Source organism: Dermacentor variabilis, unplaced genomic scaffold (genome assembly GCF_050947875.1).
Source record: "Dermacentor variabilis isolate Ectoservices unplaced genomic scaffold, ASM5094787v1 scaffold_22, whole genome shotgun sequence".
Taxonomy (NCBI): domain Eukaryota; kingdom Metazoa; phylum Arthropoda; class Arachnida; order Ixodida; family Ixodidae; genus Dermacentor; species Dermacentor variabilis.
Genome location: NW_027460390.1, coordinates 378,684 through 393,815, shown reverse-complemented (window position 1 = coordinate 393,815; position 15,132 = coordinate 378,684). Strand labels below are relative to the sequence as shown.

Sequence of the window (15,132 nt, the reverse complement as noted above, 5' to 3'; positions counted from 1 at the left end):
AGCAAGATTCAATGCAAACATGATACACCTGTAACTATATGATTGATTTGTATTATTGGGTCATTCGATACCACTAGATCTTGAACAAAATTACTGAACTGTTTTTTAGTACTACACCATTAAAAAGCAACTCTTCAATGTGTCCTTTGATAGGGCAGCAGATTTCAATTAGGACAAAATATCTCTAAAGCAGAAATATTAGGTGATCTCTTTATAGTTGATGGCTGATTAGGTGCACTTTTTGAAAGCAAGAAAATTGGTAGGGTCCCTTTGTATTCTTAGTAACTTTAAAGCTCATTAAAAAGATGGAAACATATTAACAATATATTTCAAACAGGAATATCACTAGAAATAGTGCAGAATATCTAAATAAAGTTATTGAGGGTTATAGAATGCCTACCATTATCTCTTTCGTTAAAACAAAAAACAACAACAAAAAAGAAAAACAGTTTGGCATCTGCTGCATGTAAAGACAGCATTTGGAAAAAGGCAAAATGCATATGACGACGTGGGCTTGTCTAAAGTCAGAAAATGCTGATTGCTCAATACAGCTTGAATTGTCAAGATCTCTTAAGGGGTTAAAGAGAGTCTGAGTCCAGTAGATAAAGACCAACCTTTTAATATCCACACGTCTGAACAGCACAACAGACGAGGACAGAAGAAAGAAACACAGGCGCTGACTTCAACTAAGCTTTATTTGCGAAATTGCCAGAACTATATACTTTAGACATGAGCAAAAAGTAACAAAAACATTTGTAAGATGTCACACATCTCATGAACCCCTATCGCATCACATGAAGTGGCAATAAACACTCGTTGAATTGGCAAAGTACAGCCCAACCCCGTTATATAGAACTCGAAAAAAAAAAAAAAAAAACGCCCATCAGTTCGATATAGGGCATAATTTGATATAAGCCTGCTAAAGAACTGGACGTCATAAAAGCATCTACCATATATAAAAGCACTTTATTGTTGAAACTAGCTTAGTTTCGCACGAAATAGTTCTGTACCTTCTTCCGCTTGCGCAACTTTGCTGCCTGCAACAGCACGCACTTCTTCACACTGTCTAAACAGTTGGATCAGCTGAAGCCGCAACGTTCCACATTCAAGAAGAAGCGCCAGACTAGTGAACCAATCACCTCAGAGGATGGAGGCAAAGGATCGTCATTGCTTTTTTCATTGTGTCCACTTTAACTTGTATTCGGTACAATGTTGTTTGGCAAGAACCAAACTTCGGTGACACCGGCAATGGCTTCGTCGCACTCATAAGCATTTCAGAGTCATCACAAAACACGCAGAAACTGGCACGCCTAAAGCAGTTTTGGATGAACAACTTGTGCATGCCCACCTCGACATCATGCCTGTGTGTACGCATCGGGCACCACACGGAACGGGTTGTCTATCCGCTTTAGCCCTAATCTGCCCCTTATTTTTCAAAGATCGTGCTGCGAGTGCACCTCGGTATCTTGTACCCTGCAGTGACATCCGACTTCTTACCGCGTTGGACTCGATTTATGATTTCAAGCTTCACAGTGAAAGGCAAATTTAGTGCACTTCGCGCTAGCCATCACGGCAACACTGTTGGAGAAGGCCCACAAGGTGCAACCACCACGAACGAGAAAAGCAGCGAGGCAACTCGGACCTGCACCATCTTGCACGACGAGGGCACAAGAGCCTCTGATGATCATTTTTTGCAGGAGGGTCTCGGCGACTCGCTTGATGTGGCGCAGACACGATAGGAAAAACGGGTGGATGGAGCCGCACCACCAGGCTAAATCACTTTTGTAATGTGTTGGCGGGTTTCTCCACCGCTGCAAGGGAAAGCCAACTTCTGGGAGCACTTTTACACTGCTTGACGTTCGATATATAGAGAGTTGCTGCTATTTTTGTTTGATGTAAGCATAATTTTTGCTATATATACTCATAGTAACCATACCGCTTTCAGAAATTGTTCGATATAGTCGGCTTCAACTGTATATCAGAAACAGCAGGCTCGAAACCTTGACATTCACAAGCAAAAAGTAACAAAACATAATCCACAAACTGGAAAACATTTACAACCACTTTGCTATCAAGGCGGCTAGCAAGAAGCCAGTCTTGTTAAGCAAGAAAAATGTCGCTTAAGATTGGTGCTATGCATAAACCAATGCACACACCGCTTTTTTAATATAAATGTGTTCATTCTATGTGACAAACGTTGGTAAAACAGCAGATAAACAGCTGTTTTACCAAATAAGGTGTTTGGCTCATAAGCCCACAAGGCTATTTATTCATTCTGTGTAACTGCCGAGATGACGTATTGCTTTTAAAAGTAAGAATGAAAACGAAAAAACTTTGTAGCGCACCGAGTCTAAATTGGTTAGCCAATTCAACTGACAAAAGCAAGAAGCCTAGCTTGGATTTGTTTTTCACTGTCAAAATCCACAAGGTTGACTGGCCACTACGAGTCATTATCTCTGAGAAATTGGCCGGTTTGTTTTTACAGGAGAAACTTAACGTGCTATGAATTGACGACCATTTTCTGGTGAAAGACTAATGGAATCGTAGCATATATTTCAAGTAACAACAAGAACCTCAACACTTGCTCCATTGACATCAAAGACCTGTACTACTCTTTACCACACAATATCCTACAGTGCATTGAGGGCTGTATTGACCGTACTAGTACGGCTCAGTTGAGTTCCAGAACGCTTCTGCTGCTTCAGTGAGCAGTTTGCTTGAGCTGCTTTGATTCTACTGAAGTTCAACATTTGTCTCATGGAATGAACACATTTACATTCAAATAAGCGGTGTGTGCATTAGTTCATGCATAGCACCAATCTTAAGCGACATTTTTCTTGCTTACTATGACCGACTTCCTGCTAGCCGCCTTGATAGCACAGTGGTTGTAAAAGTTTTCCGGTTCGTGGTTTACTTTGTTACTTTTCGCTTGTGAAGGTCAAGGTTTCGAGCCTGCTGTTTCTGATGTACTTTGCCAATTCAACGAGTGTTTATCACACCTTCTGATGCATGAAGTACCGGTGGATGCCTCATTAAGGTTTTTAGATTTGCGTCTTCATATTTTTAGAGATCACCTGTGCTGCATGTATGAGCCCCGAGGGAACAAGCCACTTTTGTTTTATCTGGCGGCCTATTCCAAGCTGGTTAAACGAGGAATTGTAAATCTTTGCTTTACAAATGCCCTAAATGTCATCACGGAAACGTGGCTACACAATGGGATTTTTGGCTCTGAATTCACTCCACCGGACTATATCGCAATTCGGACGGACAGACAGAACAGCAAAGGGGGCGGCGTCACCCCTTTGCTTTGGTCAGACCTTAGGTTTTCCGTTTTTCCAGCTCCTCTAGATATGGAATCGGCCTGGTGCAAACTTTACTTGCAAAAAATGCGTTTTGTAATCGGCACTTTCTATCGCCCCCCGGGAACAACGGTGGACTCACTTCAAGCAATCGAAACGTTCATGCACATGCACAACCTAGGTCCTTCCAACTTTATTTGTCTCGGTGATGTCAACGCACCGGGCATTCAGTGGCCCTCTCTATCTATGCATGGTCATGATGCCACTTTCGATAAAGAACTTCTAAATTTTTGCCTGAATTCGGGGCTTACTCAGATCGTTTGCGAGCCTACCAGGCATAATGCTCTTTTGGACTTGGTCTTTCTTAGCTCGAACCTTGCCGCGAATGATTACACTTGTGAAGTGGTAGAAGGCATCTCTGATCATAAGGTTGTTTTTGTTTCCCTTCCGTGCATTGTTCCTAAACCATCCTTCGCTCTTACTACATTTTGCGATTTTAATCATGCTGACGACACCTCTATTCTAGGTACATTGGCTGATGGCTTCGACACTGTTGAAACACTCAGTATATCAAGTGACGTGAATGTTCTCGTGACATATTTTGCAAATATTGTTATGTCATGTATTGAACACTTCATTCCCATCAAAACCAAAAAGAAAAATACTAAAATCCCTTGGATGAACAGAGATATACTACATCTTTCACGTCGTGTTCGCAGGCTTAGACGAGTGAAGGGCTCCCATAATCCCGTACACACTGCTAGGTTTGCTAAGGCAAAGGAGGATCTTAGCACAAAAACCAAATCAGCTAAAGACTTTTTTCATAGCGTGCAGCTGCCACTTCTGTTGAAAAGTAACCCACATAAGTTCTGGGGATCCATTTTCCCTCGTGACAGCTCTTGTACATCTTTATGTGTGAACAATGAAATGACTAGTGATTCATTATTAATCTCCAATGCCTTCAACCATTAAGTTAATTCTTACTTGCGATAATCATATTGTTCCTCCTTTTTCAAACATTCATCCAACTTGCCCCCTTAATGATATCTTAGTTAGCACAGAAGGTGTCTTAAACCTCATAATAAATCTTTATACAAAGAAAAGTGAAGGGCATGATGGAATCCTGAATTTGTTTCTCGTTCAATATGCCTTATAGACTTCGTGATACCTTACTCTTATTTTCAATGAATCACTAACTTCCGGCATAGTACCTTCATCATAAAAGATGGCTAAGGTGCTTCCGTTACATAAGTCAGGTAGTAAGCAGCATCTTTCTAACTACCAGCCAAATCTTTAACACCATATTCGTGCAAAATACTAGAGCATATAATATACAAACACATTATGGAATTTCTTGAATCAAATAACATTCTCTCTAATGTACAGCATTGATTCAGACACGGATTCAGCACCATAACGCAACTTGTCGAGTTCCCGCATGACATAGCTTCTAACCTGGATAAGGGATTTCAAGTTGACGCTATATTCATAGACTCTTCCAAAGCTTTCGATACCGTACTTCACTCAAAACTACTGTCCAAACTAAATGCCATTCTTAACAACCCTCAATTAGTGAACTGGATGGAGAGTTTTCTGTCTCACCGCTCTCAATTCGTAAGCTTTAACTCTATCAATTCCTTGGTGGTGGATGTGTCATCAGGCGCCCCTCAAGGATTGGTCCTCGGTCCTCTTCTTTTCTTACTATATATTAATGATTTACCATACAAGATATCACCTAAAATCTGAATGTATGCAGACAACTGCGTATTATATGACATCATTTCATCTCCCTTTGATCACGTTCGCCTTACTGAATCATTCGTCAGATTTTCCAAATGGTGTGAAACATGGCAAATGAATATGAACTTCCGTAAGACTGTCGGTATGTCCTTCTCTAATAAAGCTAGCCCGTTCTTTTTCCGCTAAGAATTTAATTATAATTTAATTCAACGCGTTTCTGAATATAAATGTCTTGGTCTCACGTTCACCACTAACCTGTCCTGGTCAAAGCACATTGATTCCATTACGTATAAAGCTCTACAAAAACTCGGTTATTTACATCGTATGCTCTCTAATTCTCTGCACGACACTAAATTACTGTTATATAAAACTATTGTTCGCCATATACTTGAGTATGGTAGTATCGTATGGAATCCCTACAAGCAGTACGAAATATACAGAGTTGAGGCCGTCCAAAGGAAAGCCATTAGATTTATCTACCGACATTATGACCACCAGTTCTCACAATCGTCAGTCATGCCCTCACTCAACCTGACATCTCTCGCCGAACAGCGACACATCTATTCTTTAAAATTTTTTCACGGCATTATTCATTCATCTTGTCTCCTCTTCAGTAATGAATATATGACCTTTGTAAAAATCTCCTCTAGTATAAGACATCACGCACTAATACTTTAGGTATAGCTTTTTCTCGCAAACAATTGAAACTTGGAATTCGCTATCAGGAACCAATCGTTCTCTCCCATTAAATGAATTCTTGTCTGTGCTCCCTCAACATTGCGCTTAACTTTCTTTCTTTATTGCCTGTTGTATTTCTTTTTCGTATTATATTGTATTATCCCCTCCTGCTGTAGCCCAACCAGGAACTGCAGTATGTGAAAATAAATTAATAAATTAAAATAAGTCGTGCTGCCCCTCTTCAATGCACAATCTCCTTGTGCAGGCCTCCCACCTGACATGTGATGGGTACCCCGAGCTTTTGTTAGCTTCGGCAGCAGAAAAGATATTAAAGAAAGTCATGCTGGGAGGCAAGGCACCAGCAGACTGCGCTGCCAAAGACAACAAGCGAGTCACGGTACTCCCTTACTTGCACAAAATATCACACAGCTTAAAAAAGATGGGCAATAAAGTAGATGTTAAAGTTGTTTTTTCTGCAATGGAAAAGTTATCAATGCTGTGCAGGCGTGTAAGTACTCATGCCACACAACAAAATATTTGCACTACTAACCATAGGAGGGGGGCTTGTAGCACGCGCGTGGGGTGTGGTTTATATGACTCTCCTGACTTGTGCATAGAAGTACGTTGGCCAAACGAGCAGGTGTTTAAATGAGCAATTGAAGGAGCATTTTTACAATGTTCACACAGCCATGCAAGGTCATCTTGGCAATCACTGCAGAGACTGCCCTGGTGTGCCTGAATTTGAACAACGTGTCATAATCTCTTAAACACCGTGAACAGCTTACCCATGAAATCATAAAGGCTGACAAGACACAGTGGCTGGGTGACCTTTGCATAAGTCTGCCATCTATTGCCTTCACCAAAAATGAAATAAAGAATTTGGCTGTGATGTGAAAGGGTTTCATGAGATTTGTGACATCATGCAAAAGTTTTTTCTACTTCTTGCTCATGTCAAAAGTATATAGTTCTGGCGGTTTCCAAAACAAAGCTTAGTTGAAGTAACAGCGCCTGTGTTGTGTCTTATCTTCTATCACCGTGTTTTGCGCTGTGCAGACACGTCGATATTGAATCACCCACTCGCCCAAGCTTCCACTTCATCAAACTTTTTAACTTGTTAGACCAAAGAGTCCCCTACTTCACTAACAAATTACACTGAACTCAATAACTCCCAATGGCCCTCCACACACATTATTCTAGGGATGCAGACAGTGCACCCAATCACAATTACACCACAGAACAATAAAACAGCCTTGCCGCCCTTGACACAGCTAAGTTACTACTAAAATTTCAAGCCCTCTAAATAAAATCTATTGACTTCAAGTTCAATGCTGACAATGTGTGAATTCACATAGCAGTTTGTAAGAAGTTACCCACAGCTTGATCTTTTATACAAAGCTTATATATTTCTCAGCCAATAAATGAACAGTACGCTATGCTTCAGATGAACGAGAAGGGAAACTGAAGTGCTTGATTTTCGTTAATGACAACCATGTACAGCCAACAGGCAATGAAGCTAAGGAAAACATATGGGTATAATTAGATGCGGTTGAAATAGAGTTGCAGAAACTAATAATGAAAAGGGCAAATAAAAGTGGACAAAAAGACCACTTGTTGCCAGAGGGAGACCAACCTTCAACCCAAGTTTGTGGGTCCCACTCCCACCGGCGACAAGTTAACTGTTCACCCATTTTCATTTCCCTTATTATTTACTACATTTCAATTTCAACCTTGGATAGTTACCCCTATGCTTTCATTGGTTTCATTGCCTGTCGGCTGTACACAGACATGATTAGTTTATTTATTTAAGTATACTGCAGGCAGCAGTGCTGCCCAAGCAGGAGTTTTTTTTTTTGCATCAAGTGCAATGACAAAGAATTAACGAAGGCATTTACATTTCTACAATCAACAGCAGATGCTGGCAGACAATTCCACTCTCCAATTGTGAGCGGAAACAGGGGCCGTATTCTGAAACGTTTGCCTTCCACGAAAGTTTCGCCGCCGCGAAAGTCACAATCAATAAGCCAAGTGACTGCTTACCCATGACGTCAGCGTGCATTACCAACGCGCACTCTCGAACACTTCACATCGCATGAGAGATCGCGCCTGGCGAGTGCAGAGTGGCTCGGGTTTGTTGTTTGCGAGTGTAGTGGCCGCAGTACGGGTTCTGCACACTGACTACGTTTGCTTACGGCCTCTTTAGGCAAAATAAATTTAATAAGGAAGTGTGAAATGTTTTAGTTTATATGAATCAACAAACATCGCCGCGAAACAACATGTGTAAAATGCCACCAAAAAGGCTACTATAAACTACCACCTATCTTATCTCTACTACACTCCATCACCAACTGAACGCCAAGAGACGCCAAAATACGTTCATTTATTCAATACATGTCGAGAGCACCCATTGGCACCATGATGTTAAAATGACATAGGCCGGAACTACTAGATGGCGCTGTTTAATTTCCGGTTTTGCTAAAATCTCCAGTCAGCACGCGCCATTGGCGGAGGCGTGGCCAGGGCGAAACTTTCGTGGAGGCGAACGTTTCAGAATACGGCCCCAGATTTCTGAAGCATCTTCGTCCTTGCAAAGTAAGGGCGGATAACATCCGAGTGATTTATTCTAGACCTGTGTTGCACACGGGAAAGATAAGTTTCACGCAGCAAACCAACTCTGTTCTGATAGATAAAGTATTTTTAGTCTTGCAATCTTTTGGCGGACATGGAGCGGCTCCATATTCAGTCGCTGCAACATATTGGTAACAGATGATGATAGTCAGATACAATAAATCTAGCAGCGAGGTGCTGAATATGTTCTACTTATGCAATATCTTTAACGTAGTGTGGGTCCCACACTGCCGAAGCATCCTCAAGGACTGGTCGAACTATAGTGCAGTATGCCTCAAGTTTAACATTTGATGGTAAGGCTTTCAATTTTCTGCGAAGAAAAAGTTTATTAAATGCTGTTGTGCAAACGTTCTTCAAAAGCTTATCCCATTTTAAGTTGCTCACGATAGTTAGTCCTAGATATTTGCCAGACGTTACTGGCCGAATACTTGTATTAGCAATGCAATATGTACGAGACAGTGGCTTTTTCTTTGTGGTTATTGTCATAGCAACTGTTTTATTAGAATTCATTTCCATGTCGTTTTGTTCGCAACAGTCCTCAAGTTTACAGAGACTATTGTTCAGTATAGTTTGGCAAGAGGAGTATTAACAACATTGTACATCATGCAGTCATCAGCAAATAATTTTACTGTAACAGTGATCGATGTTAGAAGCAATACCATCCATATAAAGGTATGCATGAAGCATAATATTGCCCATTTTACTATGCAATGACTCTAAACTTATGGCTTCAGTACAATAGTATTCACTTTAATGGGCCCCTCACCAGGCCCTGTCGGAAGTTCTTGTTACACACTAGAACTTGCAGAGCGAAGCAAAAGAGTTCAAAAGAAAAGGGTTTAGGAGTAGCCGTGATAAGTTAAAATGATGTAAAGGAATGGGGCAAGCTACATCCTCCTCCTCCCAAAAGCAGACGCACTCACATCTTGCTTCAACCTTTGTCTGCAACATTCCTGCCTCCTACCATATTGGAGCCCTGAAGGCTCATATACGTACATTTTTCTCATGACCCTTGCCTCCCGCGATTCTTGCTTCCTTTTCCTTTTCTTAGAGCATAGCGGACATGTGTGCTGCTATACTCTTTCTGAACAGCCAACTGCCCATTTCATCGCATTTAGAAACACAAGCATGCCAAGCAAATGACCATGCAAGTAACAGACTGCACACATCACTACACAAAGACACGTCACACACCACACATAACAGATTTACTGTATGAAATAGCTTGTGTTACTGCATACAGTACATCTATTACTCAAGACAAAAAGAAAGCGATAAATTCTTTTTCAAGCAAAGTCCTTACTTCGACCATGTTTACCACGGCAGAGAGCATATCCTGGAGAGAAAAATGGGAAACATGCGTGGCACCATGAGTTTCCTCAACTAGTCCAACTACGAAAGAGGAACTCTGCTAGAAAAAATGCAGTCAAATAAGTTAAAAGGTCACAAGCACAACACCATTATGATTAGTACATGAGCCCCCAGCAAAAATAAAATGCATCATGTAACAAGATGGAAGCTCTCCCTCCTACCACAAAAAGAGTTTTTAAAAATACGAGTGGAAATGTGTGTGTACACAGAGTCTAACTGTAAAGGGGTCCTTCAATACTTTTCCAAGATGGTAAATATAGCCACCCAGTTGCTAGACATGCACCTATGAATACTTGCTTACATGAATGGTAGTGCAACACAAACAAGGACAAAGGAAGAACATGGCACAAGCATTCCGTCAGTCCCGTGTTCTTTCTTCTGTGAAATTCTGATTATACACCATTACCAACTAGCTTGTCTATTAACTCTTTCATTAGCAAGCAGCAGGCAATCTACGACAGATCCTGCAAATCCTCTGACTTTCCACTGACATTTTACAAGTAACAACCACATTTAGCCTACCTGTGCAAGCTCACAATGCCACACAACAGCATATTGGCTGGATTCTTTTACTTTTTAGACCAATCGGTGCTACCTCATGATGAGTGGGAGGCCTGGCCAGCAAGGAGAGTGGTACAGAAAGCAAGCAAACAAAGGCAACCGAAGAAACCCTTTCCCATTACAGCCATGTACAGATATGCAGGCGTTTGCATTCAGTCATGGCAGTCGTGATTCAAGGTCGGCTTGATGGAAACTGCACAGCACTGTCAAAAAAAGGAGGCATACTAAGGTTGTCAACGGATCATAGCTAAGTTTATTAATTACCTCTTTATTCCTAACAATACAACAGCAAGGATCCAGAGTATTCTTTAGAGCACCTTGATTGCCATTTGCCATGGGAAGGATAAGAAGCATCGTGAGTGCTAGCATAACCATAAGAATGTGACACAAATGGTGTGCATGTGGCCTATTACCAACTCCCTCCTTGCTTGATATGGCTTGCAGAACACTGATCACTTTCACAAAACATCAGAGAAGGTTGATGATAAAGCTACACAAAGTTGGAGTAATTAAATACTAAGTGCTGCAAAGTTATGTGCAGTTGAGGAGCATTCCCCTCACAGTAAAGGAGCTCAGTTTCAAGGGTGCCAGGAAAGAAATTAATAGACTTCAGTGGAAGGTGGCATGACAATGAATTGATAAACAACTTGGTGATAATGACTAACACAGCCCTCGTCAGAGTAATAAAAGGACAGATGGACAGGACTGTACAGAGCAAGCCCAGTTTCAAGCTTCTAGATACTGTTGTAGTAAATGAAAACAGAAGTGGAATGCTTTAAAAGGCAGGTTTCTACCATATGTGTCACTGCAAAAGACCTTTCAAGAATCGCACTGCGAGAACACTCCTGAAGCAATACTCCTTCATGCTTGAAAACTCGCGATGTAAAAAGAAATGTGGGGCCCTTACACTGTGTCCATGCACACAACTCGGCATCATATTGGTAAATGTATAAATCTATGCTTTAGCTGATTTGTGAGGAATACACAGACAAAGAAAGCTATCCTCTGTATTTAATCACAGCTTCAGAAACTTAACAAGTTTCACTGATTTCTGCATAAGCAAAATGCTTGAACAATATGAATGATGGATGTGGCTATGTCCCCACAAATAATGAAACAATGCAGAAAATGAGAAAACATTCCAAAACAAAAACCTAACACACACATTTAGTTCACAAAACTGCATGCAGCAGATTTCTCGGTGAAGGAGAAACACAGAAAAAATAAATTTCAAAGAAAGATTCTTACTCCGAGTACGTCCACAACAGCAAAGTGTGGAGTCTGCAAAGAGAATGAAGACACAATGTTATGCCCAACTTTTTTTTAAGGCACTTAATGAACCGCATAAGAACAGTTAAAGCAACTATTATCACATCGAAGGAATGTAAACGCAAATCACAATGCAAAGCCCTCTAACACATTATATGAACTAGAAAATGTCCCCAAAACGCTAGAGAAATGGCATACTGGCCACTAAGGTCACAGTTAAAGCAACTCGACTATTCACTTCCTTTGGAGTGCAAGCCATTTCCCATAACTCGCATCTCCAGCCTAACTAACAGTGAGGTTCCTCCCACTCCTGCCAGCATTCAGTATGCTGCAAACACATTCCTAGTTGACATTTCCATAGCAATCATATGCTTCATGCGCCAACTTATGTGGCAGCAAGTAACCTTGTTTCACTCTGCACTCTCGGAGTATTTCACAGAAGCACAGCAGTTGTCATGGTACACACCTTAATAAACTTATGAGCCGAGTATGATATGTCCAGACATACATTCTCTCACTGAACACACTAGTATGTGAAGACTTTGCTGCAAGAACATCAAAACAGGAGTTGACCCTTTTATATATTCACATTCTCTGCACGGCACTTACTACAACAAAGCAGGTGAGGCAGATTTACTGCCAGATGCCTTTATAATAGGTACTCTCCAGGGGAGTGCGAATACTGAATAGTAGATTAGTAGTAGTAGTAGAATAAAGAATCGAATCCAGAAAAAGAAAGCCGAATATCGGATCGAATATAAGAAAACTTATCACACAGTTTAATGCTTGCTAGAAGGTGGGAAGCTATCAGTCACTTAGTTACCTAGAAATCAAAGATATACATGCTGCACAGTCTACTGTTATTAAAGGGAACTTCTAATTTGCATGCCAGTACTGATCACAGCTGAGTTCTAGTATGTGAAGGTCGAAAATATATTTTATCAATAGAATCAAGAGCTATTTTTAGGTGTGTGCAAATGTTCGAAAAGTTTGAATATTATCAAATATCCTATATTTATTATTCATATTCGATTGGATATGAATATTCGAATCCCATCGAATATACTGCTGGCTGTGTGGGACCAGACACGGTTCTTAGCATTTGTTTCTATCTAATATAAGAATATTGAGGTGCTATTGTGTTGAATTTTGCTATGATTTCGTGCTGCTAGCGAAATTTCGCTTGTAACGCACACTTAGCACTGAACGTCTAAACTTTGCTGGAAAGCCAGCCTCTCAGTAGCAAGGGGCAGGGTTTGCGGACAGCGAGGGTGCATTTTTTTCTTTTCTTTCATTTTTTTTTAATTAAAATTTTCTTTTTTTTTGCACTGCCACCCCCAATTCAGAGCTTACTGCCTGACAGCAAGTGCAATGAGTGATGACTGGCACAAGGTCCAATGCCTCCGACATTACAGGCGTTTGATGTGGTATAATAAGGCACAGTTTGGCGAGCACAGCTAGCGGAAATTAATAAGTTTCCAAGTTAACATTAGCCAGATACACAATGCTTTAGTATCATGGCTGAATAGTCTAGTTTTTTAACAGTGACAATGTAATTGCAATGTTCCAAAATAACAAATTAACCCAATTCGCTAATAAATGCATGTGCATATAATTATTCGATATTCAAATTTAGGCACTCGTATTTGATTCGTATTCGAAAATTTCTATATTTGCACACCCCTAGCCATTTTTCCTCTGCAGCTAAAGGATAGTGACGTTATTCTGTACTGAATATCAACGAGGTTCTCAGTTTATTTGTGGACCTGTGTTTTATGGCAATCTTTTTATTGCATGGAAAGTTTTGTTCTAGAGTTTTCCTTCAAAATACAGAAGGGCTTTCCCAGCCTTACGGCAGGAGGCTTATCATAAGGCCAATCTGCACGACAATTGCATACAGCGTGGCTCAATCCCCACTCCATGCGTACTTTGCCATCGTTTGTACTGTGCGAGTCGACTGCGGTTGGCTCCAACGGTAAAGAGCAATTGTCATTGTCACGTTCAGCATCATTTGCCACCCAACAAATATCCTGAAATCGGAATTCGTACGAGACATCTCACTCCCCCCCCCCCCCCCCCCTTTGTACGCCGTCTGCGAAAATGCATGCATCCGAGTCAGCGCACTACAGTCCCACGACACTTTGGTGCCCACCATTTAAATCCGAAACCAGTATTGTGACGCGTTGCTTCAAGATATAATTAAGAGACCGCCGTAACAGACTGTCGTAATGGACCACAAATCGTCTTAGAATGCAAGTTGCCAGTAAAAGGTCACAGTTTCGCCCAAAAGGCAAAGCATCGATTGCGATAGCAAATTAGTGGATGGCAATACAAAGTAAGGCTATTAGTTTTATCGTCTGTATAAAGTTGTAAACCATCGCTTATTAACTAAATTGAACTCTGGAACATGATACCAAGCTTTGTGGCAGATGCCAGTGACGTTTGTAAATTTGAAAAATTGTTAATCATGTATTTTTGTGATTCCGCTGCCGCTTGATGCACCTGTATATATGGTCTGCCTGTATTTAAACCCTCCCTGTAAGAACCCTCAGCAGAGGGTTGACAGTATGAAGAAATAAAAAAATAAAAAATAAAATAACAGGCCTGGTATCAACACACACAGGCAAACATGAACACATCACACTCGATGACCGCGGACACTCCCTGTCAAACGCTGGCGTGAAGAAGCACGGCAGAAGTGAGTGAAGTAACTTTCGTGCTGTCTCGCTTCAACGTAAACTGAGCGGCGCGAACACAGCCGTCAGCACACCTAGACTGCTGCCCACAATGCAGATTGCTTTCAAGATGTCGCACGGCCCGCCCAATATGCAGTTGCTGCTGGAGTACAACACTGCCACCCCCTCCATTCCCTCCCCCTGGTGTCTCATGCACGATGGAAGATGGCGTGCTTCCTCCCCACTTTCCTCCCTTGCGCACAAGAGATTGAGCTGTGATCGGCTTGGCTCGCGTACTTTGACTCGCACGTACAGCGTAGGGCAGGCGGTGACAGTGTTGTCGCTCTTGGACTTTACAAGGAACATCATGGCGACGCCGACAGGAAAATGCGCCTGGAGGGTCCCTATAATCGCTATCTCAATAAAATCCCAGTTTCGCCCGAAAGGGGAATCACTGATTGCAATAGCAAATTAAAAAGAAATTATGGAGTTTTACTTGCCAGAACCACAATCTCTTTATGAGGCACATCATAGTGGGGGCCTCCGGAATAAGTTGGACCAAATAATGTTCAACGGGCACCTCAGTCTAAGTACACGGCCATTTTCGCATTTCGCCCCCACCGAAGTGCGGCTGCCGTGGCCGCGACTCGATCCCGCGACCTTGTGCTTAGCAGCTCAAAACCATAGTCGCTAAGCAACGCCAGGTGATACCAAATTAATAAACAGCTCTACGCAGTAAGGTTAGCAGTTTTATTAGCCGTATAAAGTAAAGATTGCGCTTACTAACTAAATTAACAAGCATGGTGCCACATGTGCAGAGGCAGACATGAACACATGTCACGTTTACAGGTTGCATTGACAGCTCTTGAAGCGACGTTCAGTTCGTCTCTGCATGTCCAACATGATATTTGTGC

The 15,132-nt window shown here is 41.5% G+C and overlaps 1 protein-coding gene across 5 annotated transcripts in view; it reads right to left on the bottom strand.

The window, feature by feature from the left end:
* Nucleotides 1–15,132, bottom strand: part of LOC142568586 (histone acetyltransferase KAT5-like) — a 146,920-nt gene that overhangs the window by 101,865 nt on the left and 29,923 nt on the right. For 4 of the 5 annotated variants that reach the window (XM_075678462.1, XM_075678463.1, XM_075678461.1 and 1 more), the window contains exons 3-4: nt 11,523–11,555; nt 9,646–9,678 (exon numbers count right to left, since the gene is read on the bottom strand). In XM_075678462.1, the coding sequence (XP_075534577.1) occupies nt 9,646–9,678; nt 11,523–11,555 (66 nt within the window). The remainder of the gene's footprint in view (nt 1–9,645; nt 9,679–11,522; nt 11,556–15,132) is intronic. The other variant, XM_075678465.1, reaches the window with a different exon arrangement.